General features: G+C 39.5%; 1 protein-coding gene across 1 annotated transcript; it reads right to left on the reverse strand.

The window, feature by feature from the left end:
- Nucleotides 1-12229: 12229 nt before the first annotated feature.
- Nucleotides 12230-21204, reverse strand: nufip2 (nuclear FMR1 interacting protein 2). The gene is made up of 4 exons (XM_062433551.1): nt 20914-21204; nt 17483-19183; nt 17287-17319; nt 12230-16497 (listed from the first exon to the last, which is right to left on the reverse strand). Exons 1-4 carry the CDS (start codon nt 21059-21061, stop codon nt 16445-16447), a joined length of 1935 nt encoding a protein of 644 aa, XP_062289535.1. The 5' UTR covers nt 21062-21204; the 3' UTR covers nt 12230-16444.
- Nucleotides 21205-25036: the final 3832 nt, after the last annotated feature.

Raw genomic sequence — 25036 nt, forward strand, 5'->3', positions numbered from 1 at the left:
CTGTCTGTGTTTTTAACTTACAGACCTAACTGGTTGACCTTTCCAATCCACCTGCCTTTAATTAAGTGCTAATTAAAAGTGCCATTATGATTAGAGAGCTTGACACTCACCAGCCCTTAAAAACAAGGATTCAAGTCTTTGGTGGAAATTAGTACATTGTGTTACAGCTGCTTAATTATAGTGATAGGTAAAGGTCATAAACACTTGTAAAAGTTTTACCTCTGTTGCTTGAGATTCATCCAAAAACACTCAAATCCAGGTTGTTGGAAAAGTTGTGACTGTCAGTGTGTGTATACAGTGACACCCATAAACTTTGCTATACGTGTGTGTGCATGGAGCAGCGTGTCACCACCAGCACATCTGATGGCCTCACCTCATACCTGCGGCTCTGTGTAAATTTCCCATGGGCCAGTACTAACAGGCTCAATGTGACAGCTCCTGGCAAACACAAACAACAAGCCACAGTGTGCAGAAATGCCACTGCGAGGATGCAGCATGGCAACAACGCTGCGGACCGCTGTGGAGGAGTAATGAAGAAGTTCAAGAGGCGGTCTGCTGCCACCTCTGTGTGCATCAGTCTGAAAGACAGAGGAGAGCTGAAGAATACCTGGCTGGCATGCATATTCATGCTGTGATGTGGTGCTGCTGCAGGAGACTCACAACCCCCCGATCCTCAGCCTGAGAGGACACCTCAGGGCCCCTCAGCATTTATTAACGGTAATTAAGAGCTAGTCTGAGATGCCGGCATGTTTAATTGCCAATTACAGGTAGGTTAGATATAGATGAAAATGACAGCTATTTATATAGTACATCAGCCTAAATAATCAAGCTGTGTTTATACCTTGAAAATGGGAATGGAACGAAAGGTTGGGAAGCGTCCAGGATTCTCGCACAAGCCTGGCATTGTCAGAATTCAAGTGCAATAATGAGCAATGTTCAATGGTTATGCACTTAATTTTATGTGCATCACTAAATTATCTCCCTGCACAGCCATGTAATGGTTGCTCCTCTTTTGAAGCGGAACATTTTTTTGACAGAGCTGTGTAATAGAGTCAATAGTTGATGGGAAGACTGCTGTGGATGGGGAGATGAGGCACTCAGGTGGCTGTTTCCTCCCAGACTCTAGGCCTAATGTAGCCTTTGGCATGGAAATTGACGTGACATTGATGGGCACTCTCCCGCCGGCAGAGAGTCATGCGCCTGCACAGCCTTCCAATTCACTAATAACTGCTGATTAAAAACTAGTTAAGAGTCCATGAAAACTCAAATGTGCATTAACCAAATGACCTTCTGGGAATGGCAAATAGTCTGGAGCCAAGAACGCAGACCGCTTCATATGTGAGACTGGTCCCCGGGATGTTTTTGAGAAGCTTGAGGTAAGAAATAAACAGGAGTGTGTGTTTGCTGCACGGAGTTTCTTTCACAAATGACTTTCATTGTGTCTTAGTTATTATATTTTAAAGACCACTCATGAGCTCATTTAACTTATTATGTCAGAGGAGACTGGCAATCTTTGAGATGATCATAAACAGAGCTGGAGTGACTTTCAAATGAAATCTAAAACTTAATCTGATAGATGACTCCAACTGAGTCTTATTATCTTATACCTTAAATTATTGTACATCTGGATTATGAACAAAATCTTTAGGCAATGAAATTAAACTATAAATATATGTATAGATAGAATGTCGATAAAAAATAAATTAGCTGCAACTTTAATAAACTGGAATTTATATGACCATTTACATATTCATGAATTATTCAATCAAATGTATTAGTAATGCAATTATTTTTCTTTTCAAAACTCCAAGAGCCTTGATTATTCTAATTGCATTAGTTTGATATGTTTCATTAATCCTCCAAATATAAATTATGCTGATGATTTACTATGAGGTCTAAAGCAGAGTGTCATTCCACCAGGTGAAGGTACCGACAAAGTCATCGCCTTTTCTGCTTAAGTAGAAAAATAACAAATACTACAAATTAATTAGAAATTAAAAAAATAAACTATAAACCCTAAAGGAACAATCACTTGTACTTTACAATTCATGCTTGAATGAATGCAGACAGGTGACTCAGTCGCTTACAGAAAAGAAACATACACTTTCTTTTTTAAATCAAAGCAATTACAGTGTCAGTGATTAGACTCGTGAGCTGCATGTACCCAACAGCATGAAAAGCAGAGGAGGCCATGAGCTAACTGACTCAGAAAATCCACATATTGTGTCTCTCTTCTCTCTCATATTATCTGCCAGATGAGGCATTACATGCTTACAAAGGCCATCAGTTTTGGCCCAGATCACAGAGGATGCAGCTGTCTGTTCATTGTTCATCATCATTGTCTTCATGGATCTGATGCCCCAGAATCAATAGCTGCCTTAGAGCAAACTAGTGAGCAGCAGACTGTAGAGGCAGGTAAGAGTGTCAATTATTAGTGGAGGACAGAGCAAAAACACAACGTAAATGCCAAGTGGGGAAAGAATATTGGTGTTGATAGGATCATTACCGATGACTTAATGATTACTCGTCCAGGTGCTGCAAATTTGTAGGTTTAAAGCTGATTTTCTAGCTGGTGGTTTTAGCCTGAGGGTACAAGCTCTTCCTGAGTCTCTCAGTGTATCCAGTACCTTCTTCCCAACCGCAGCAGGAAGAAATGGTCATTATCTTGGTGGTTGGGATCCTTAATGATTCTCCTGATCTTATTCTTGCCGTGCTAGGTGTAAATATCCTTTAGGCAGAGTAAATAGTAGAATGGAATCACCGTCGGTTGTATGTTTAGCTGAACAAACCAATCCTTGCAGGGCCTTGCAGCCCTGTTGGTTGCTGATTCCGTACCAGACAGTGTTGATGCTCCCAGTCAGAACACTCTCAATGGTGCAGGAACTGAAATTCCTCAGTATTTGAGGGGATACCTGAGATCAAACAATCGATCTCTTGCCTTCCTCACCACTGAGTCAGTATGAAGCTCCCAGGTCAGGCCCTCAGTGATGTGGACACCAAGGTATTTGAAGCTGTCCGCCCTCTCCACCGAGGATATTAAGGGGGCGTAGTTTGTTCCATGCTTCTTCCCCAAGTCCACTATCAGCTACTTAGTGTTGCTGATGTGTAGGAGTAGGTTGTTGTTCTTTTCATTGATATCAGTGATCAGGCCCACCACAGCTGTGTCATCAAACCTGGTGGTGGTGTTGGAGTCGAAAGTGGCTACAGTTGTGTGTGTACAGGGGGAACAGCAGGGTTTTCAAACAAAGCCTTGGAGTGCTCCAGTGTTTAGGATGAGGATAGAAGAAATGTGTCCACCTACCCTCACCCCTCAGGGTCTGCCCATCAGGAACTCAAGGATCCACATGCAGAGTGAGGCGTTTAATCCCAGCTCCTTGAGCTTTCAAACGAGCCTAGAGGGAACCAAGGTGTTAAACCCTGAACTTCAGTCAGTGAACAGTAATCTCACATAACTCCCTTTCTTGTCCAGGTGAGATAGGGTGGTGTGGAGGATGTGTCCTATGGTATATTCTGTTAATTAGTTGGGATAGTAGTCAAACTGTAGTTGGTCCTATGTGCTGGGTTGTGAGGAGCAGATGTAATCCCTGACCAGCTGTTCAGAGCACTTCATCACTACACTACACTACTTCTTGAAGCAATGTGGGTCTGACAGACTGAGCCGGGGACAGGTTGAATATCAGCGGTAGTTGGTCAGCACATAGTTTGATGACCTGACCACTGATACTGTCTGGTCTTGCTTTCTTAGTGTTCACACACTTGAAAGCCCTCCTGACGTCATGCTCAGAAAGGCTGACAGGTGTGAAAGGTGCACCCACCCATCCATTAACCTCTGCTTCAGCTGTTTTTGCTCGCCAGCTGCCGATGGACTCTAAGCGAGCATAAAAGTTAGTTTAGTTCACTTGCTAGAGACACATCAGCTCTTGACAAGGATGGGAGAATGGACTTGTAATCTGTCGTAGTCCTTACCTTTCCACATGCTTCTGGGATTGCCCTCTTGGAACAGTAATTACACTTTCTTCCCATTGTCCCTTTTTGCCTCCTTGACTGCTCTTCTTACATTGTAGGCTTTATAATTATCCATGTTCCCAGACTGCAGCCCTAGGCTGTAGGCTGCAGGGCATGTGTTTATGTCATCCCGGATAGTTCTGGTAATCCATGGTTTCTGGTTGTGGAATGAAAATAAAGGCCTTAAGTTAATTTGTGTTAATTAGTTGTATTAAACTAAAAAATACAGAGAAAATGATTTTAACAACCTTCATACTATATTTGTAAGATGTGTGTTAAATTTCAGAGAAATGGTCTGAAAGTGGGCCGACATGTCTGATACCAGGAGGCATTGTTAACAAGAAGCCACATCACAACGCAGTGTGATCCAGTTGTGATGCGGTATCATTAAAAAGTGTCTCCAAAGTATTGCTCTTATGATACAACAATTACCATGCTTTTTCAACGCAGTGAAAAGCTCAAAAAATCAGTTTGTCTGCCTCTTAAAGACATTAATGAGAGCTGTGACCTACCGTGCATGAATAGAACAAAAGCATTTTCATTGGTTAACACTGCTGCTAAAAGGTTGTTATCAGATAAAAGGTGATCTGTGTGAAATCTCACAATATCGGCTTGTGAGAAATACGCAGAGAAGATGCAGAGGGAGATTTCTGAAGAAAGGTTAAGCTCAAGGTCATTTGTCTTTTTTACTGGTTGAAAAGCAGTTAAGTACAGTAATACACATGAAATCAAATGCATGATGACATACTGTAAAATAGAAATAAATGTTAACAGCGCCACATAAGCTGTAGTTTAGAAGTATCTAAATGATCCATAATAGTAAATTACATTGCACTGTCCCAAAATAATAATATTTCAAAGATAATTACAGCTTGATGACAGAATGAAGGAAAAGTAATATAGTTCCTAGTTTTTTTTTCCCTATTTTGTGGTTGGAAAGAACAGTAGGCAACTCAGGCCACAGCAGCATGATTTTGCTTTTTTGTTTTTTTTTCGTGTGTGTGTGTGTGTGTGTGTGCGTGCGTGTGTGTGTGTGTGTGTGTGTGTGTGTGTGTGTGTGTGTGTGTGTGTGTGTGTGTGTGTGTGTGTGTGTGTGTGTGTGTGTGTGTGTGCGTGCCTGCGTGCGTGCGTGCGTGCGTGCGTGCGTGCGTGCGTGCGTGCGTGCGTGCGTGCGTGCGTGCTTGTGTGTTTAGACAACACATACTCTTATCAATCTCTGCACAATAACAGAAAACAATTTGCTAATGTTTTGAAAATAGCTTTCCCTTCCCCTGCTGCAGCATTGAGAGATGTATGCACAATTTCATAAACACAATCAGTGCGCTGAATGGCGGCACTGATATTCAGGGGGAGAAAAAAAATCTCATTATTGTTCCTGAGCTATGGAAAAGCAGTCAATGGCCCATATCACACAAAATGCCCCCCTTCCTCCACAGCAGCCCACCAGCACACAAAGCTTAATTCCACCTAGCAGCAAACAATATGCAGCAGTTTGCACAGACAATATTACTGATGACCAAAAGAAATCATCAGCAGGACAGCTGCACTTGGCCTGGTCTTGAAGCAACACCATCTTATAGCAGCTGGACTGTGTCATGTCTGATTTCGTGTCCTAAAAAATGATCTCTTTGGTGCATAGCTGAAGAGACATTGTGAACTGTGGATTCCAATGAGCCATAATAAGGCTGCATGTATGTATCACCTCCTACTGCTCTGTAGCTCACAGTCATAGACCTGTTTGCATTGCAGGAACAATAAAGGCCTGTCATGTTGTTCAACAGCTTCACACAGTAGCTGAGGTTTGGTGGTTGGACTAAAGTAACAGGTGTTTCATATTGGGGTGTCTTTTCTTACAAATGACTTCTCTTTCAACATTAAAATTTGGAAAGTCACCTCTACTTAGTGGTTTGGTTTGTAAAAATGTATCCGCTACAGTCACTGAAAAATAATACAACTCATAAAAAAATGTTTTCACTATAACAGGTATGCTGAATGCTAATACATGTTTAGCACATATATTGTTTAGCATGTTCACCATCTTATATGTAATGCTAATTACCATTAAGCAGTGAACCAGAGTACTGGACAAATTAAAATCAATACAATCAGTTAATTGTATAAATTATTATGTTTGTTGAAAGTATTTAAACCTATACATGACACCCTAGTGTGTGAGTGTGTTGCCTGAATCCAGAGCAGAGGTTTATGCATAAAGTCACCTCTGGCAAATGTTCCAAAAATGAAATGATAGTCTATGTAGCCTTCTTCTACAACAATGAATCTGCACACTCTAGTGGACGCTGCCATGCAAAGCTTTTTATCTTGGCCATTTGTGTGAAATCTCAAATAATTTTGCACATACATTTTTACACCTTTCTTCCTACAGTAGAATTTGTACAGTCACCTGCTACTTATTTTTTGCTTTGTAAAGTGTTTAACTGATTTAAAAATAATAATAAGCTATAATCAGAAAAACATTCAGAATAATATAATAGAAGTTCAATAGAACTGGTGTAAAAACAAGTCTAATAGTCTACAGTCACCAGCCTCTTCATGATCTGACTGTATTTATAGACACTGCAGTGCTTTAGCTCAATGCTAACATGCCCACAATGACAACATGATGCAGGTGAAATGTTTAGCATGTTCACCATTGTAATGCAGGATGTTAGTAGTAAACACACAGTACAGCTGAAGCAGATAAATGTATTTGTTTAGAAGCCAGAGTCTATTAAAAGCTTGTATTAATGCTTGTACTTGTTTCATCTATTTATACTCCAGGTAGCTGAACTGGATTCAGTGCAGAGGTCAGCCAGAGGAACATGTTTCTGGTGCACATGAAACTCGCCTGTGGGAAATGTTCCAAAAATAAATAATCTGATACATTTGTTTGTGTATCTTTTCCATACAGAATTAAATCATTTTCAAATTCAAATCATTTACACGACACAGCTCTGAACACCCTGCTGGACATTCTGAAAGCATACCAGAATAATAGAAAGATGTGTGTTTCTTAAGTATAAATTCATACACTCTAGACTGAACTGTTAACACTCCACTTTATTGACTGGGAAATATGAGCCCTGGGTACATTGTGATTTCACAACCTCCTGCTCCATTCCTTGTAAAGCATTTTGAGTCCTTTTACCTTCCTGCTCTCGCACATTTTTGCTGAGCATGCAGGTGATGTTAATTAAAGCTGGGTTCAGTGTTTAAGGCTGAGGGCGAACACTAGGACTTGGACCCGCAGTATTTATTCTCTGAACAATGAGGTACATCAGAACAGTTGCAAACTCTGACTCTGACATTTGATGATTTAAGGTTTATGGTTATCGTCACAGATCACTAAATGTCAGAGACTATATGGTCAGAGCTGATATATTCATGCCAGAAAGAAGGAGATGCACTCAGGTGATACAATGCTTCTGCTTTTTCTGTCCTTGTCAAGAATGAACAGCGTGTAAGGACTCATCAAAATGTGTGACGGCTTTCAATAGAAAAACAATTTATTTATAAAACAATTCTTGACCTGAGAAATCACGTCTGCTGCTGTGATTTACCAAAACCAAACCAGAAGCAGCAGAGGAATAAAACCACGGATTAATGAAGAATGTCGCATAAATATAAGGCTGGATAATAGACGCACAATTACACACAGATTTAGAGAAACTGACACGTTTGACATTGTGTGCCACATAGACAGTTTGAAATACCTGATTTAAAGAATGCAAATGTAGTTTCTTGCGAAGTCAAAATAGTCACATATATTAACTTTATTTGATCAAAATAGTTGATTTTTAACGTCTCATATCTTTATATCTAATATTTCTTGCACTTTTTTGTCACTTGATTACCTTGAGATAGATATTTTCTTCTTTACGGTTTACTGTGCATGTTGCTTCAGTTTTCAGATGGAGACTGAAGTGTAGCTGATGTATGATGATCACTAAAATACAGTAGGATGAATTCAGACTAGATATGATCATGTGACTCATTTGTAAACTTTGCAAAGACAGTGAACTGAAATGTGTCTCAAACTGAACCTATGGTCACTAATGTACAGTATTATATGTATCTATCATGAACACTAGATCAATTTGTAAATCTCATAAACAACATGAATATTATAGGTGATGAACTGAGAAGTGAATAAACATTAGTAGGATGTCATTTGAACTGACAGTGGGAACAAAGCTGCTTATATTGAATTGATTAAATAACATGTAGTATTTAAAAGGTTTATATCTATGTAACTTTGGTGTTGGTGTTATAGTGGAAGTCCATGGCCTAGATTTTTCATTAGAAATGTTTGTTTTTCAGTGGTGCAGCTAAATACACAGTAACATTGACTTTTCAGACAAATTCAACAAATGCAGATAAACATCCTATAATGGAATAGTCGTACTTGAGTGGCAGTTAAGCAACATTTGATAGATTTTTATTCTGGAGCACCTGTTTACCTCTCTGTAGACAATGTTGTTTTTTTGCTTGTCACCATGCTTCTTCTTTTCTCAGCAGTCCTGGAGTTACAAGTTCAGTGTCTTGTTCAGAAACACCTCTGCAGAGATGAACTGTTCATACAAAGATCAAAACTTTTAGTGACCTTCCAGCAGGTCAGACAATCTGTCTGAGCACCAGCGCACTAACCACCAAGCCCCATGTGGCCTCCACGAAGTACAGAGTAATCAAGGTAAATCTGAGGGGGGTGGCAGTAAACACCGGTTCAGTTCTATGAACAGACTGGAAACGTGTGTGTATGTGTGGTGAAAATACACCACCTGCAGTGTCATCATAGTACTCAAGATACTGAAAGATTGAACCTCCTGCACTAGCTGCCAAAACATCTGTTTCGAAGTAAAAGAAATGGGCGATGTTTTAATTCTTTAGAAAGTACAAAAGACAGCCCTAAATCGAGCTAAGCAATAAAATAAACATGAAACTAATCCGAGTATAATTCATTTCGATACTTTACTAATGATCCAGGCCAAAGTTAATGTTGAATTTAATTTAATACTGCAATTCATTTTCAAATACTACTGAAAATTTAAAAGCATTTGTTTTTAATTTAAGAACTTTTTGAAGATCTGAAGCAGTTGTGAAAAACAGATTTAATCTGAATTGATGCTTCTGCTTGTGATGATTGAACTGGCCTCTCTGGCTTTGTAGTACCACAGCAGTGTTTTCACCTTTCATCCACAAGGGGGCGCCTTTGAACAACAATCATCACCTCTGCTCACTGATGATGCAGCTGCCTCAAGGCCTTTTGATCAAGCTGAGCTCATTACTACCACATGGCTTCCACTAATGCTGTCCTTGCTCCAGCAGCCTGTCTGAACACAAAGTGACTGTGAACACATCTATCAACTGAGCGGGAACATCTCCTAACATATGCTGTCAAAAGCAGAGAGGACTGCCAGCAAACAGATGTGTGCAGCTTGAACTGCATTTTTGTTGGTGTATGTAGCCAAAAAGTACTTAAGTAAGTAAATAACTGATGACTTTTTAATAAGTTGGAAAACTATTTTTCCAGAGCAGCTGAATTTACTGGCTAAATCTGATTTGAGATTAGCGTCAGTTATATTTTACCGTAGATTCTCGATTATCATAAAATGTCAAAGCAATGAAATCCAGGCACCAGTGGTGGAAAGTGACCGGGTACTTCTACTCTACTACATTTCAGAAGGAAATATTGTACTTTCTACTCCACTACATTTATTTGACACTTTGTCACTTTTTAGATAAAGATTTGACATAATGGATAATATGACAAGCTTTTAAAACACATTGTTAAAGCCTTTTTGTATTTTGACGTCTTACAAAAAGCAGTGTGTAGTCTGGCTCACATTTCAGATGTCTGAGTTGTTAACAGCTCCACCAAATAGTTTTCTTTCCCTCTAAACTTCTCACATGGTTTCATTTCAATAAATGATCCAATATTTCAGCAAAAATCAAAGATTAGAGAAAAAGTCAAAAAACTGAAAACAGATTTGTGTATCAGAACTTTGTTTTTTTCTTCTTTCCTCATCCATTAATCATCTCACAACCCCTCACATTTATCTGGTGACCCTTTGGAGGGGCCTGACCCCTAGGTTGGGAACCACTGGACTAAACTAGCTAACTGTATATAAAGTAGTTCAAACCAGCTCCACTTCCAACAGTAACATACTGCTCACACACTGATGCTTCAGTATTAATAATCTAATGATATAACCTAATAACCTAATGATGTCATACTACATTTACTTTAGTACTTAACATTTGACTGTTAATACTTATGTACTTTTACTTTAGTCGGATCTTTCATGCAGGACTTTTTACTTGTACTGGAGTATTTGACATCTTACTTTAGTAAATGATCTGAATACTTCTTCCACCTCTGCCTCATTGAGACCCATCAGATGATCTGGGTTATGTCTGACATTATGTTTTATAAAACCAAACCTCCTGCCAAATTTAAAAATGAAGACACTCAAGAGATCAGTATGCAACATGAGCTCCTCTCTGCATACTTAAGATTCTACTGATACATATTTATCATTGATAATCATAAATGTCAAGGCTGAATTGCCAACTGGGCAATGTGTGTAACTGCCTGAGGGCCACAGAACTCCAGAGACCTGAAACGCCCCAGGCCTGTGTGTCTAAAGTGGTTTCTACTAATTTAATTAAATATTTGCCTTAAAGACATTATTTTTGTATCACTAAATACTTCATGTACCTCAATTATCAGGTGGGATCAGATGATATTGATGCACACCGCTGTACACATTGCATAAAAAGTGCCCCGGGTTAATGTGTGAGTGTAAGCACTTTACTTTTTTCCACTTATTGAAAGTAATACAGTAATACCACAGCTGCCAAGATACTGTCAGTTTGTTAAAAAGAGAATATAATAGCTGTGCATTTGATAACTTTAATAGTTTGTGTGAGAGCAGAAGTATCAGTAACACAACACACACAAAAGAAACACTCAATTCTTCATGAAAATTTGACATTTTAATGGAAACTAAAATTGTGAACACTGGAGGTTTTTTTTTTTTGAATCTATTACATTGTTTGGAATTTGAGGGTTATTATCATGCTTTGAAAAAAAAGAACATTGTAATGTGACACTTGTTAAATTCAAAACAAAACAAAAAAAATTAAATAATCAGACTGCTCACTTGAAAACGTAAATGTCAACCTGTAAGACATTTGAGAAAGAAACACTATTGCCTCATATTTTAGTGTAGGGGGATTGGGGTGGGGGTGAGGGGGCAAGAGGTGTAAAAGTGATAAAAAAAAAAGGAGGAGCAGACGAAGAAAGAAAAAGAAAAAAAGCATCAACAAGCACAACAGCCATTTGAGATGACACAGAGAAACTAAACAAAGATGACTCGGCACGACACATCACCTCTTTTTTTTTTTTTTCCTTTTTCGTGACCGTTGGTACAGAATCCTGCAGAGTCACGTTTTGTCCTTGTTAACGTGACTCCTCGTGTGTGAGATCAGAAACACTGTACCTCTCAGGTGTCATTGATAAAACAAATAAACCAAAAAAATAGCTCCCTAAATTAAAACATTTCCACAAGAGGCTTTTAAAAAAGAAAAAAAGTTTTAAAAGGAGGGACAGTTTTTAAAGTCGACCACAAACACCAAGTCCAGCATTTCCCATTACAGACTATTGATTACTGGATGAAGAAGCAGCACTTTCGGTATTTGTTTTATCTTTTAGATTTTTTTTCCTCTCTCTCTCTCTCTCTCTCTCTCACACACACACACACCATATAACACGCTCAACGTGACATTCAGCTGCTACAGTAGTGACTTGTCTTCACTAGAAACTCCTCCAAAACCCAGCACGATGTCAGGAAGCTGGTTATGACATCATCGTCGTCGTTGTCATGATCAACAACACCCACCCCCACCCCCGCGTCTGCATTCAGTAGCTGAATATCTGAGTAGTGTACCTTTGGCGAAAGCAGATTCAGAGTTGTTGAACTGCGCGTTAATACCTCCCCTCCCCCTCACAACATGATCAACAACACTACAAATAAAAAATATATTAAAGAGGAACTCTGGATGCAGTGTATTTCAATGCTCATTACTCCGTCACAACTATTTGAAGAAACACATTAAAGTAATTTTTGTATAAAATCTGCTGGAAAAGAGCAACTTCAAATATATTAACATTGGTACTGTGGGGGAGAAAGGGGGGGGGGGGGGGGGGGGGGGGAGAGAGTAGGGGGAGGGTCTACATCAGCCTTAATCAATTAACTAAATCATCTAAAACTCAAAAAAAAGTGGAGACATCGATGATTCTCTGTATCATTTATTCCTTTTAGTCTCATCCTAACGTGTGCACTATGGATAAATTAGGTTATGATTCAAAAAATAAAAATGTCTTTTTTTTTTTTTTTAAACATGTTAAAATATTAATTTGTTAAATCAGTTCAAATTAATTATGTGCTACTTCAGACATTACACTTGACAATGGACTGCCATCAGTTTATAAACCAGCAAGCAGTTGTCGTCCGTCCCATTCAAACTGATTTTGGCTTTAGGTCACACATTTCTTTACACGAGCCGATGAAAATTTCAAAACCTACTGAAAAAAGAAAAGAAAAAACAGAAAATGTTCATCGCTTTCAGCTGCATCCATGTCGCTTAAAAACAGAAGAAATTAGGATTAGCTGTAAAAAACTTGTACAGCATTGCAAATGTTACAAAAAAAACAAAAAAAAAGGAACGAAAGAAAGAACAAAAATGGCACGGATATATGCTGGAAGCAGATTTTAAACAATCAAAATTGCTGTAAAAGTTTGTTTGTTTTTCCTCACACAGGCACCTGAACATGAAACAACAAAAGGAGGGGGGGGGTTGAAATATACAAGGAACTTGCATATAATAGGAAGAACTCGCTATGCACACACACACGCACCCGCAAAAAAAAAAACGACGAGGGCCCGACTCGTCACTCGCAGCCTGGAAGCCTGCGTCAGCATCCTTGAGGTGATTGCACATCCTGAGGGGTGGAGAATAAACCTCCACGTGATCAGGCTTTTCTTTCTCAAAAACGCAAAGCGCACCGACAAGTCAGTCACTCAAACCCTCCCCTCCCCCTTCCCTTCCCACCCCCGCAAAAAATCACTGATTAACCATATACTCAGCTTCAAGAACCTGTTTTTGGTTTGCAGGCTACAACACTAATAGTTTTACTCTTTATAAATGCATATTCAACATAGCCTTTTTGCTGTATTAAGTGCTTGAAAAAGAGGAGCCTTGGGGTGGGAGGATAGATCTCGTTTCCCTGTACCAGGACCATCCTCTTAATAATACAAGACAAAATTTAAAAAAGAAAAAACAAAGACAAAAAAGGTATTCATCATAAGACTACAGTAACATCTCTTACTACTCATTTTGATCACCCTGTTTTACATTTAGAAGCCTAAAGATGCATCACTGCCTGCTGATGACGCTTTCAGCCTTAATTTGGCATTAACCATATGGGAACCTGATTATGCCACTTTGTCTATGGATTATGGGCAATTGGAAGAAATTAAATTGAAAGTTTTTAATGAAACTTTATGCCCGATTAAATGTCAATTTCTACGAGCTCTCTCTCACACACACACAAAACATCAGTCTAATATCCCCTCGAACAACTTTGCTTCCTCATCGACCAGATACAGCACGACTGTTCTCATTCAGAGGGCAGCATCTGATGATCCACTCATCCATCACACGGCGTACAATGGAAGCCAAAACAAAGCATTTAAAACATTTTTTTTTTTAAAACACCAGAGAGCTGACTGAGATTAGACACAGAAGGTTAAAATGTCAAGACAACTTGAACAATGAAGAAAAAAAAAAGCTGCAGTTACGTTTTTCCCTCTCCGCGTACGAGTGCACACTGCAGCGCTGCCTAATCAGGACACAGTGAAAAGAAGTGTACTTGAAAAAAGCTCATACCCGGATTGTAGCTACCCCACAGAAACACCGCTGATGCTCTGAAATTATAAATCAAGGGGGTGCTTCACTGTGAACACATGAGGGGTGGGGATGGGGGGGAGAAAATTAACCATTTACAGATTGCAACAAGGTTACAGTCTAGCATACATAGAAAAACAGCGCATGGAGCAACGTGCTTATTAAAAAAAGACAAAAAAAGAAAAGAAAGAAAGGGAGAAAATAAACAGGAAATGTCATATGCTTAGAGCCCAAAATGATCAATGACAGCACCTTGCATGCCACAACAGCTTCCTAAAAACTAATTATTTGGTGTTTTGTCACAAACATATATGAGACTCTATAATAAGACTCCAATTCCAATTAGAGAACATTACATGACAGGGGCCGTTTGGCAAAAAAAACGAGAAAAAAAACAATATTTAACATAGTCATGGCTTTATCAACACTACCTGAGTTACATTTAATAATTCTGTATTTATCAACTTATTTTTTTCTGAAAAGTAACAGCCCAGAGCCATTCTTTCAAGGAGTATTTCTTGTCAGTACATATAGATCTCTCTAGTAATTAAAAGATAAAAGCAATTAGTTTACATAAAGTGCTGTTAATCCACACATTAACCAAATAATATCTTCTAGGAGGAAGGAAACCTGTGAGTTTCCTTTGTTATGTTGAATAAACCAATCCTGATTTGGAGATGGTAAAGAAAGTGATGTCACAGCTGGCCAGTTAGCAGTTGGCTAAATTTGGGCTCCCTAGACATTTAATTAGAACTTTCGCCGTGAGCTCGTTTGCACCGACCACGTGAAAGCTTGCCAAAAAAAAAAAAAAAAAAAGTGTGGGAGAGGGGGGATTTTGTGCAACAAACAGTAAAACACGCCTTTAACACTTTGAATGAAGAAATGAAGTGCAGGCTGCACCAGCATCTTAGGTGATGATTTTTTTTTCTTTTTTTTTCTTTTAGCTCCATATAACCCATTTCACACACTGTATGGATCACACAGTGTTATTGCACACTGATTTGCAAAAATGTTACCCACAATACAAACAATAGAACAACTCATCTTCACATTTCAACACAGTTTGACAAAGTGGCTAGTTCTGGGGGACCCTAGATTAGTATTGCGATTGTTTTGTTACTGTTATCTTTGTTGTGGCGATGAACAGTGACCTCTGACTCATCCGTTTCCCACCAGTAAACATGCAAGAAACACAATGCCGTAAGACAGAAAAGTAAAAAGACCAAATGCTCAATCGAAAAAACAAAAAAAGTTGTAAAAAAATGTGACACGTGTTACTTTGACAAGAGGATTTTAACCTTTTTTTTTTTTTCTTCTTTCAACAGAAATGCAAGCAAAATAAATCTGTACGGACATCTTGGTAGTCTTGCTGCTGAACAAAGAGCACGCAACGCAGAAGACCTTATTGGAAGCAATGTCTCTTGCTTAACAATGAAATCACTCAGTTTACTCCTAAACATAGGATTCACGTATTAGTGTAAATGAATCTGAACTTAAGAATAGTCTGTGCTGACTTCTACATGAAATGCACAAAAAGCTTTTTGAGATTAAAAGGTTTTGCCTTTAACGGAGGAGACCTGGTTTTAAAATCTTTCACACACACACCTGTAATTTACTATGTAATGAAGGGGCGTGGCTTTCCTTCAGATTGGGCACTTCTGTACCTGTGCTCTGGGGTCATACTGCAGTGCAGATAACACTCGCATTAGCTCAGACAAAAACAGTATAAAAAGAAAACAAGCAAGCGTTTAATTTCTGGGCTCTTGATTTTTTTTCTCCCCCCCCTACGGATTTAAGACGAGGTTCTCCTTTCCTGGATTTGGGGGGGGGGGGGTGGTGGAGGTGATTTACCTACAAGCTTCCACTCAGTTTACAGTTTAACAGGACTCCAGGGATCTTTATTCCATGACTTCAAGGCATTCTTTTCAAAGTGTGTTCTCCTTTCGTTCACGATGAATTCAAGCTTGCACACAGATGTGTATGTATAACGTCTAACATATCTACAATGAACTCATTTGAACGTGTGAAGAAAGAAAATGACTGAGGCATCCCATAGTCAGACCGACGGCTGCCACAGTTCAACAGGATAAAGGCTTAGGAGGTGCAGTCCATGACACCTTCCTTTTTTGTTGAACTCCCCGAACGTCATCCCTACAGAGCCGTGAGACCAACGACTGTCACAGCCCAAAAGTTGCAAGTGTCCATTCATCACATTGAAGAGGCACCGATCCACTCCTTTAACATCCCTCCGTAGTGTGTTTAGTGTGTGTGTGTGTGTGTGTTTGTTTGTCTGATGCCCCCAAATGAAGTCCGTTATTCCACCCGAGATTCCAAGGAAAATCTGTCATGCTAAACTATCAATGTTTTCACAGTTGTCACTTTTATCTATCCACAACAGGATTTATGATTTCCAAGGCAGATAACCGCAGCACCCAGAAGAGAAGTAGGTAAGTACTGTAGACCATCTACCTCACTGATCAGGTCCATCCTTGGTCACATCATAAACCACTACTCTTTTTGGATCTGGAACAGAGGGAAAGGACATAAGACACAGGGTTACATTATTGAACATCACGTAAAGAAATTTGTGACTGAAAATGATGTACATGATGCATTACAAGATTTAGTTCAACTCTAATTCTACGTATCTAATGTACAGGCCTCAAGAATTTACAGCAGATTATGGTATCCATAGTATTAATTAGGGCTGGGTATCAAACCTCTATATGAAAAAACAATACATACACAATAAAAGTGTTACCAGTTTTAAAATATCTGATTTATATTGTTCTAAGTATGGCTACTTTTGTTTATACAGCATATAACGTGGGCTTCTTTTCTTGAAATGAAAAAACATGTCTATATTTCTCAAAGTCAAGTATCGTTGTTTGGGTATTGGCACGAGGATTTACAATACCCAGCCCTAACATATTATGCGTTTAGCTTGTGGTTAGATATTTTATGAACGCAGCCTCAAACGTCATTGGGCATCCACCCGCAGTACGTCACACTCAAGCGAGAAATTGAAATGAGAAAAACAAACAAAAGAGCTCTTCTGTTTTTCCACAACTTCATTCCTTTTGGATCAGGACCAAAACAGTAATGTGCTTATGAAGTAATCCTGCACAGTTATAAATATGAGTGACTTCTGGCTCAGCTCTCGGGATCTCCTACCATCATGAATGATGTGAAGTGATCCGTTTTATTCACATTTTTTTCACTTTTGTAATCTGACCTTACGTTTGAAGGTGGAAATTTCTAAAAAAATTATAATAATAAATAGAGAAAAAGTAAAAAACAACTTTAGCTTACCTTGTTTTTGCAAGTTGAAAATGAATTCCATTTCTGTTGAGGGAAAAAAAGCACATTAGTTCAGCATTAACCGATCAGAAACACATTTTCAGGAAATGCAATGCAGATTTTTTTTTTTAAACGTACTGTTTCATCAACTGATCTCTGTTGAGACTTGACAATTTTATAAACTGAGAATATTGTTAATCAAAGTTACCTTTAGTGTGATAAGTGACAGCAGCTTTAACATCGAAGGTCCCCAAGCTACACCTTCTGCCAATGTCTTTAGAGTGGGCTTGTTCTTTAGATGAGCCAAACAACACTGTGGTTATCTGGCCCTGTGCAGGCTTAGCACCGTTGTCTTTACTGGGGACTGACACAGCGGAACCTGCACTCTTAGACGCAACTTTTGTCTTTTCTTGGCCACATGGCTGCAGCTTGTTCTCCTCCTCGCTCATCACACAAGCAGGAGAACAAGCGTTAGACCCATCGCAAGGGCTGCAAGTCCTTTTCTCGGGGTCTTGAGCCAACGTGCCTGGCTGTAAGAATGATGGGCTAGCTTCAAAGCAGGTCTGGGCAGCCTTTGCTGCAATAGCCGGACACTCGCTTTGAGGTGTGACCACAGTAGTCTTGTCCTCTGCAGGCACCTGCCCACTTCCTCCCTCTGGCCGCAGGTTGGGCTCATTGATGAAGGAAAGCCCCCACGGATTCTGGAAGATGTCTACCAAGGCTTTCTGATTTGTCTGAGCAGCCGGTGGGTCAAGGTGACGAGCACTAGGGAGCACAGGTTGCATATTTAAAGGGTAAATTAAAAGAGTACACTTTCTATGCTCATATTCTTCTCCGTCTACGTTACTGGTTGTAGAGCTACAGTTACTTTCCAAAGGAGATGCTACATTCTCGCCACTTGGGATAGATTGGGCTGGTGGAATACTACTAGCAGCAGGAGCAAAGAAGGTACCCACTGAAGGGCAGCCGTTTCCATTTCCAGAAACAGGACCATTAGTAAAGCTAGCTGAGGTGATAGTTTTCATAGCAGACATAGGGACCTGTGTCAGTCTCACAGGTGGAGGCAGTGCCTCTCCTCCACCTTGAGCTACTTTGTTGAGGTTCTCTTTTACTTTACTTGCATAACTGATCTTGGGAACAATTTTAGCACTGCTATTGTCCACAGGAAATACTGGAGGGGGCTTGAACAAAGTCCATGAGTCCTCTTTTGAAGGTGAGGAAAGCTTGGCTTTGTGCCTTTCCTCAGTCTTTTTACCAAAGTTGCCAACTGTTTTTCCATCAGAGTTTTTCCTCTGCGAATCACCCACTGAAACCTCTGAGGCAACAGCCCGTCTAGCTGCTGACTGAGCTTCCACTTTATGGGTGGCTCTAAAGCCATCAAGTCTGGAAGTCACTCCCTTCTCAGTTGTCTCAAGATTAAAAGCCCCAGGCTCCTGTGTAGTTTTGCCCTGCTGCATGTCTGCCTCCTTTTCTCTTATCACATTATCAGTGTTCTTGACGTTGTTACATCTGGCCTTGCGTTTTTTGGGAGTAGTATATCCACCTTCGGAGCCACTGCCATCATTGTCCTTGCTAGAATAGCCATTTGTAATTAAGCCACAGTTTCCAAAATCAACGCCATTTTGAAGCAACACATTGTCTTTCTTATCCAAAGGTTGGCCCTCATGATGATTCAAATCCAAGGCCTTTTCCTTGTCATTTTTAAGGTCCATATTCTTCTTATGGTCCAACCCTTTGCTGCTCGCTTTTGGAACAGTTGTGTACAGCTTTTGCGTCGACTTCTGCTTCACATTTGTATTACTTGTGTGTCTGTTACTATTGCTGTTGGGGGGATGCGGCATACCAACAGTATCAGACAGATGTGTATTCTTTTCCCCCTCCTCTTCACTGATGTTTACTTTTTTATTGCCTGAAAGGGGAAACAAAATCAGTTTATACTGCAATAATAGAAACACTGCTCCGCCTGCCAGAACAACCCACCCCCCTCCCTCCCTACGGAAAATATATTCATCCAAGGATTTTACATAACATTTTGGGGAACTATGTAAAGGGTTTGCTAATGTATCCATGATGCAATGATAAGCAAAGCAGGATCATTAAGTAATAAAGCCAGAAAAACAATAACGATGCATCAAGCATTTAAAATATGTCTCTGATATCCACATAGAATGAAACTGCTGTTTCCTCTGCAAACCCAAATACAAGTTTGAAAGCAATCCATTTAGTCGGCTTAGTTACCTTTTTCTTAATTATTAATGAATTAAATCATCACAGCTATGGGATTGTTAAGAAAGCTATCAAATGTGAGTTAATATTGCCTATCATCCTGTACAACAGTGAGACAAACAGGACAAGTAACAAGAGGAGAAAATGTGTGTGCCGCTGCTTGTTCATGTTTACCATAAAAGTATATAAAATAAAGCTTGTCCAAACATGTCTCTCCTAACAATCTCCATTCTGGGAGGAGCTGAGTGGGTGGTTATAAACATATGACATGATTCACAACTGTCAACTGCATGCAGGACTGTTCTGTATCTGATGTGACATTAAAGAGCCATGATGGAGGGTTCACAGCAGCATTTATGAAAAAGCATTTGCCTGGCAGTGAACCATAAATAGGTGTATGCATTGCATGGAGGCATGGGAAGTGCTGTGTCAACGTGGGGCTCCCCATACAATGGTGCTGCCCCTCATGTCTGTAGACAGGCACAGGCAGGCTCCTGCACATAGCCGACACTCTTTCTTGCTTCATAGCGAGCTAACGTGTCAATACAGCTGCCAGCAAACGTTACACTGTATGTTCAGTCGCAGCAAAGCATTTTTTTTATTTTATCAAATAGCCATCTAGTTGTTGCGTGGCTTCACGTTGACTGGAAAAAAACATGCAACAGGCCTGTCAGGGGATGGCTAACGTCAGCTAATGTCAACTAAGCAGCAGCTTGTGAGGCGTTAACACACCCTGGCAGCAGTAGCTGGGTGTGCCACAAGACAGCTACCCACCACCATAAACAACCAAAGTAGGCAAATGGACGACAAGGTCCCGTGTTTGGACTAATAAAAAACCCTAACTAGCCATGTTACTATAGCATTAGCTCGCAGGGATGTTGTAACATGGCCGACAGGAAATGGCAGCTCGGAGCCGGCTCATTTTTCCTGAAGTGGACACAAGCATGCTGAAATGAATTACACACATCTGCAACTACTGGCGGCGAAATAGCCGTGCACATGTAACAGTGAGGACGTTTACAGCTTAAGATGAACCTGAGGGAGGTTTAAAAAAATTATTTAGCTGCATTTTGCAAAGGAAAAATGGGTGAAAGCGGCGCACAAGGTCAATCCCCGATATGTCAAAGCACCACCAGCGACAACTGTCACGCAGCGTCAGCTAGCCGACTGGCTAACGTTAACTTCACGGCTGGTTTCTGCCCTCAACTATCGGCCTACTCAATTAGCTGCCCTCCCGCTGTAGCTCCACTTAAATGAGTCCGAGCAACAGCATGTAACGTTAGTGTGAATTCATCTCTGTGAGCCCTTATTCACGCTAGATATAACATTAGTTAGCAAATGGCTAGGCGGCTCGTTGACATTAGCTGAGTAAGGCTAGCCAAACGTTAGCTAACTTTTCCCGGATGGCCCAACCTGTTTTCTTCGTCTGCGTTTCCTGATGCTGGCGCTGGAAGTGGCTCTGATCATTGTTTAGACAGGTTGTACGTTGAATAGAGTTTCTGTCCTCTCCGTGGTGGTGATATTGCCTGTCTTGTGCCCGATCTTTGGGCTGTTCCTCCATTGAAGTGTGGATCGTCGGACTTGTTCACCCACCGTGTGTTGGCTCTCTCTGGGTGAGTACAGTCCAATCACTACCAGAGTGAAACGGAAGCTATTTGAAGCCGCTGTAAACGTCAGCAGTAAACGTCTAAAAATGGCACTGTTTTGGGTGGTCACCGCCACTATATCCCCTGACTGCTGTCTGTGCACAGTTATGCAGGGGGTGTATCTTGCAGGAGTTTTTTGAAAAATCTGGTGGAGGATGAAACCGTCACCATCATTTCAGCGATTTGTTATTAACGACACTTTTTTTTAGGGTGGGCAATAACGGGGTGGGGTTCGTGTATGAAGTAAAATCATATGACCGGAGGCGCTGCCACGTCTCCAGCCGGTGACACACTTTGTTGGTTTGAGGGTCCCGGGGAGACCATGATCTCCTCTCTCTCCCAAAATGGAAAAGCAACTCAGTGCAAACACAACACCCCTGTCCTGTCCTCAAACACTGCGAAATCATCTGGAAGCGTTTTGTTGCGCCACACTAAAACTTGTGCCATTTTCTCCATGTAGTTTGATATTTAGATGTGCCTGTCTTTGCCTGTTGTTTATATATCCCATCAGAAATGCCATGTTATATAAAAAGAGCGTGAGTTTTATTCTGCTACAGCCCCCCTTCTATCTGCTAACATCAACAAAAAAGAAACACACAAATAAAACTTGATTTTTGAGCTTGATATGAACAAAAATCAAATATCACAACATTTCCATCAAATACATTGATATCAATACTGTGACAGTATTGTAGGGATGACTAATGATGCTTTTACAAAATATTTACACAATGAGATTTTTTGATATAATGACTAAGCAGATAACAGCTAGAACAGTCTGGTAAATTCAGAAAATCACTTTACTGTAATGCAGCATTTAAAACTAGGAAAAGACAACAGTTATGCCATATCATGATATTACGATATCCAAAATATAAGATATTTAGTCCCATATCACAATATCAATACAATATCAATATACTGCCCAGCCCTGCTTGATATGACTATTATTTATTTTATTTATTCTGATCATATTTCATTATTCACTATGTAGATAATTGCACAATGCACACAATCTGTTTCACTACTCTCATTTTAATACACACTACACTCATTGGTCACTTAATAAGGAACACCTGTACAATCTAATGCAATCCAGTACATAAACTCTGTCATAAACTCTACATTTTTGAAGCCTAATTATTTTCAGTTTTTGTTTACATTGTCAGAAAGTTGATAATACTACTTTATGTTTATTACTGATGTTGTATGGGGTGGTGGTGGTGTACTGGAGTGCATATATTGAAAAGTATTTGTGATATTTTGTCCACCCCAGCAACATACATAAAGTGGGCAAACTATTAGAAACTCTCCAGTACACCACCACCGCCCACTACGAACTCAATAATAAACATAAACTAGAATTATTACATTTCTGACAGTGTCAACAAAAATTGAATCTATGGCAGAGCTGTTGTATTGGATTCATTAGATTACACACGTGTTCCTAATGAAGTGGCTGGTGAGTGTACATATATAATTACTGCACAATGTATTATAAAAACCTTTTTTATTTTAATATTTAACTATTTTATTTTATTTGTGATGCTTACCTTTCTTTTGGGATTAATAAAGTATTTATTATTCTTAAAGAATCTCATCTCCACAAAACATAAACAGGAGGAATCAATCATGCATGCATTTTATCAGTAAACCTCAGTAAGTGTTTGGATGGAGCAGTGAGCAGAGTATAGTAATTATGAGATTAACTATCGTGAGTGAAATGTTTATATTGCTTTGTATTTCCTAAATGCCTTCCCTCCTTCCATCCTTTAAATGTCATTTAAACAATATTTGCTCTCTTAACTGCCCCTCAATTAAGATGTCTGTCAGGCCCAGGCTACCATTACTACCACTTTGTCCTCTGACATTATTAAGTGAGTGGAAATCCCCCTATGATTTAATGTGTGCATCTGGCTTAATTGTCTGACAAGTCAAACAAAGGATAAATGCACACTACTAGGTTTTCGAGCAGCTTGATTAGAGCGATACACTCACATTGTGTGATATAGTCATAGCGCAGGCTGACATTTAGCCGAGCCTGCAACACTTCAAAGCCTCATAAAGAAAAGCAATCAAGAGTAATTATTATATTAGATACTTGTACACTTATTTACATACAAATCTGTACAATATTCTAATAACTAATAATTTGTAGAAAAGGAATGACTTGTTCATATTACACACTATAAATATAAATACCACATACAGGTGAACATGTAAAAGTCAATCCTGTCAGATCATCAGATCCTCACCTCAGTCTGAGTAAGAAGAGATGTCTCTGTAACTGTACTATGTATGATCTGGCCTGTGAGACGCAGTGTGGTACATCCTGCAACGTTGCTCACATGGATCATAAAACAACCAACATCACCCTCTTGTGGCTAAAGATACAAAGTCTGATTCTGTATATATGGCACTGCTGGAGATCCAGTGAAAGTCAAGCAATTCATTGTGCAGTCAAAATAAAGGAGCTGTATAAATGCAACCAAATTTGAGGAGTTTCTGAGTTTCTGTCATTGTTTGTGGTGAGGAAGTGTTGGCACATGCAGATGTAAAATCACAGTTGTGTGACTGATGAAGATGAGCTTAACAGAACAAATTGTTAAGAAAAAGATGTGTTTAAGATAAAATGTGATCAGGGCTGCAACTAGCAATTATTTTAATGATCAATTAATCTGTCATTATTTTCTTCAATGATTTGTGTATAAATACCTTAAAATACAGAAAATTGCCTGTCACAATTTAATAAAGACCAAGGTACTATCTTCAAATTGCTTGTTTTGTTTCGTTTAACAGTTTAGGTTCAAGGATCCTTTTATTATTACTATTTAGAAGAAGAGCCCATGTTTATTTCATGCAGTCTCATAGCACAGATGTATACCACTCTGCTCCACCTACAGAATATGCATGTGACAGCTATTCATTTTAAATGAAATATTAATATGACAGCTTCATTGTATGACATGATTTATTTCTAAAATGAGACGAGGTTTCTAGCAGTGGAGCTAGTTTGCAGGCATGTGCACACTGCTCATAAGTGCTCATATAGCAAAACATTAAAAAGCCAGTTACTGCAAGGTCTTCATATACATGTGTCATATGAAAATAGATAAGAATTAAAAATGCTCTCCTCTTTTTAGAGGGCAGTATATGTCAGCTGCATGCAGAGCAACAACAATTCTAGTATACATGCCTCCTGAGACTGTCTTAGAAAAGAGGCTTAATTATCAGGGTTAAAATGAACAGTTCTTTTAAAAAGAGTCATCATACCCCAAAGACAGGTTACACTATAATAGATACAATAAATCTGATGGATTCATTTCTTTATTTTATATAAATTAATAGAGTTAGGAATTAGAATAGAGTAGGAATAAATTCATCACTTAAAGTTCCCCATCCAGCCATCCAGTTTCTTTACTGCTTATCTTGTAAAGAGTCTCGGGGTAGCTGGAGCAAATCTCAGCTGAAATTAGGAGAGAGGTGGGGTATACCCTGGACAGATCACCAGTCAATCACAGGGCTGACATATAGTATAGAGACAGACAACCATTCACACTCACAATCACACCTATCAGCAGTTTATAGTTAGAGTTTAACCTGCATGATTTTGGTCTGTGGGAGGAAGCTGGAGTACCCAGAGAGAACCCACGCAGGCACAGGGGGAACATTAAAACTCAGAACTCTCTAAGGCAATGGTGCTAACCACTGCACCACAATGTCCCCTCCACAAGATGTGTTTTGTTCATGGTTATTTCAGTTTGATGTTTGAGCCTCACTGAGCAGAATGATGTCTGTGCAGACTTTGACACTAAAAGGCTGTTTTCACATTCATCTGCTGAAGTTGGAAAAGTTTCTCTGTGCTCATTAGGAATCTGAGTTTACAGGGC

The sequence above is a fragment of the Scomber scombrus genome, chromosome 14, assembly GCF_963691925.1.
Source record: "Scomber scombrus chromosome 14, fScoSco1.1, whole genome shotgun sequence".
Lineage (NCBI taxonomy): Eukaryota > Metazoa > Chordata > Actinopteri > Scombriformes > Scombridae > Scomber > Scomber scombrus.

Excerpts from the sequence above, each read along its gene's own strand:
- nufip2 (XM_062433551.1), bottom strand. The coding sequence starts at position 21,061 with ATGGAGGAACAGCCCAAAGATCGGGCACAAGACAGGCAATATCACCAC. Across the intron at positions 19,184-20,913 it reads AACGCAGACGAAGAAAACAG|GCAATAAAAAAGTAAACATC; the intron begins GTTGGGCCATCC and ends TTCCCCTTTCAG. Across the intron at positions 17,320-17,482 it reads TGTCACTTATCACACTAAAG|AAATGGAATTCATTTTCAAC; the intron begins GTAACTTTGATT and ends TTCCCTCAACAG.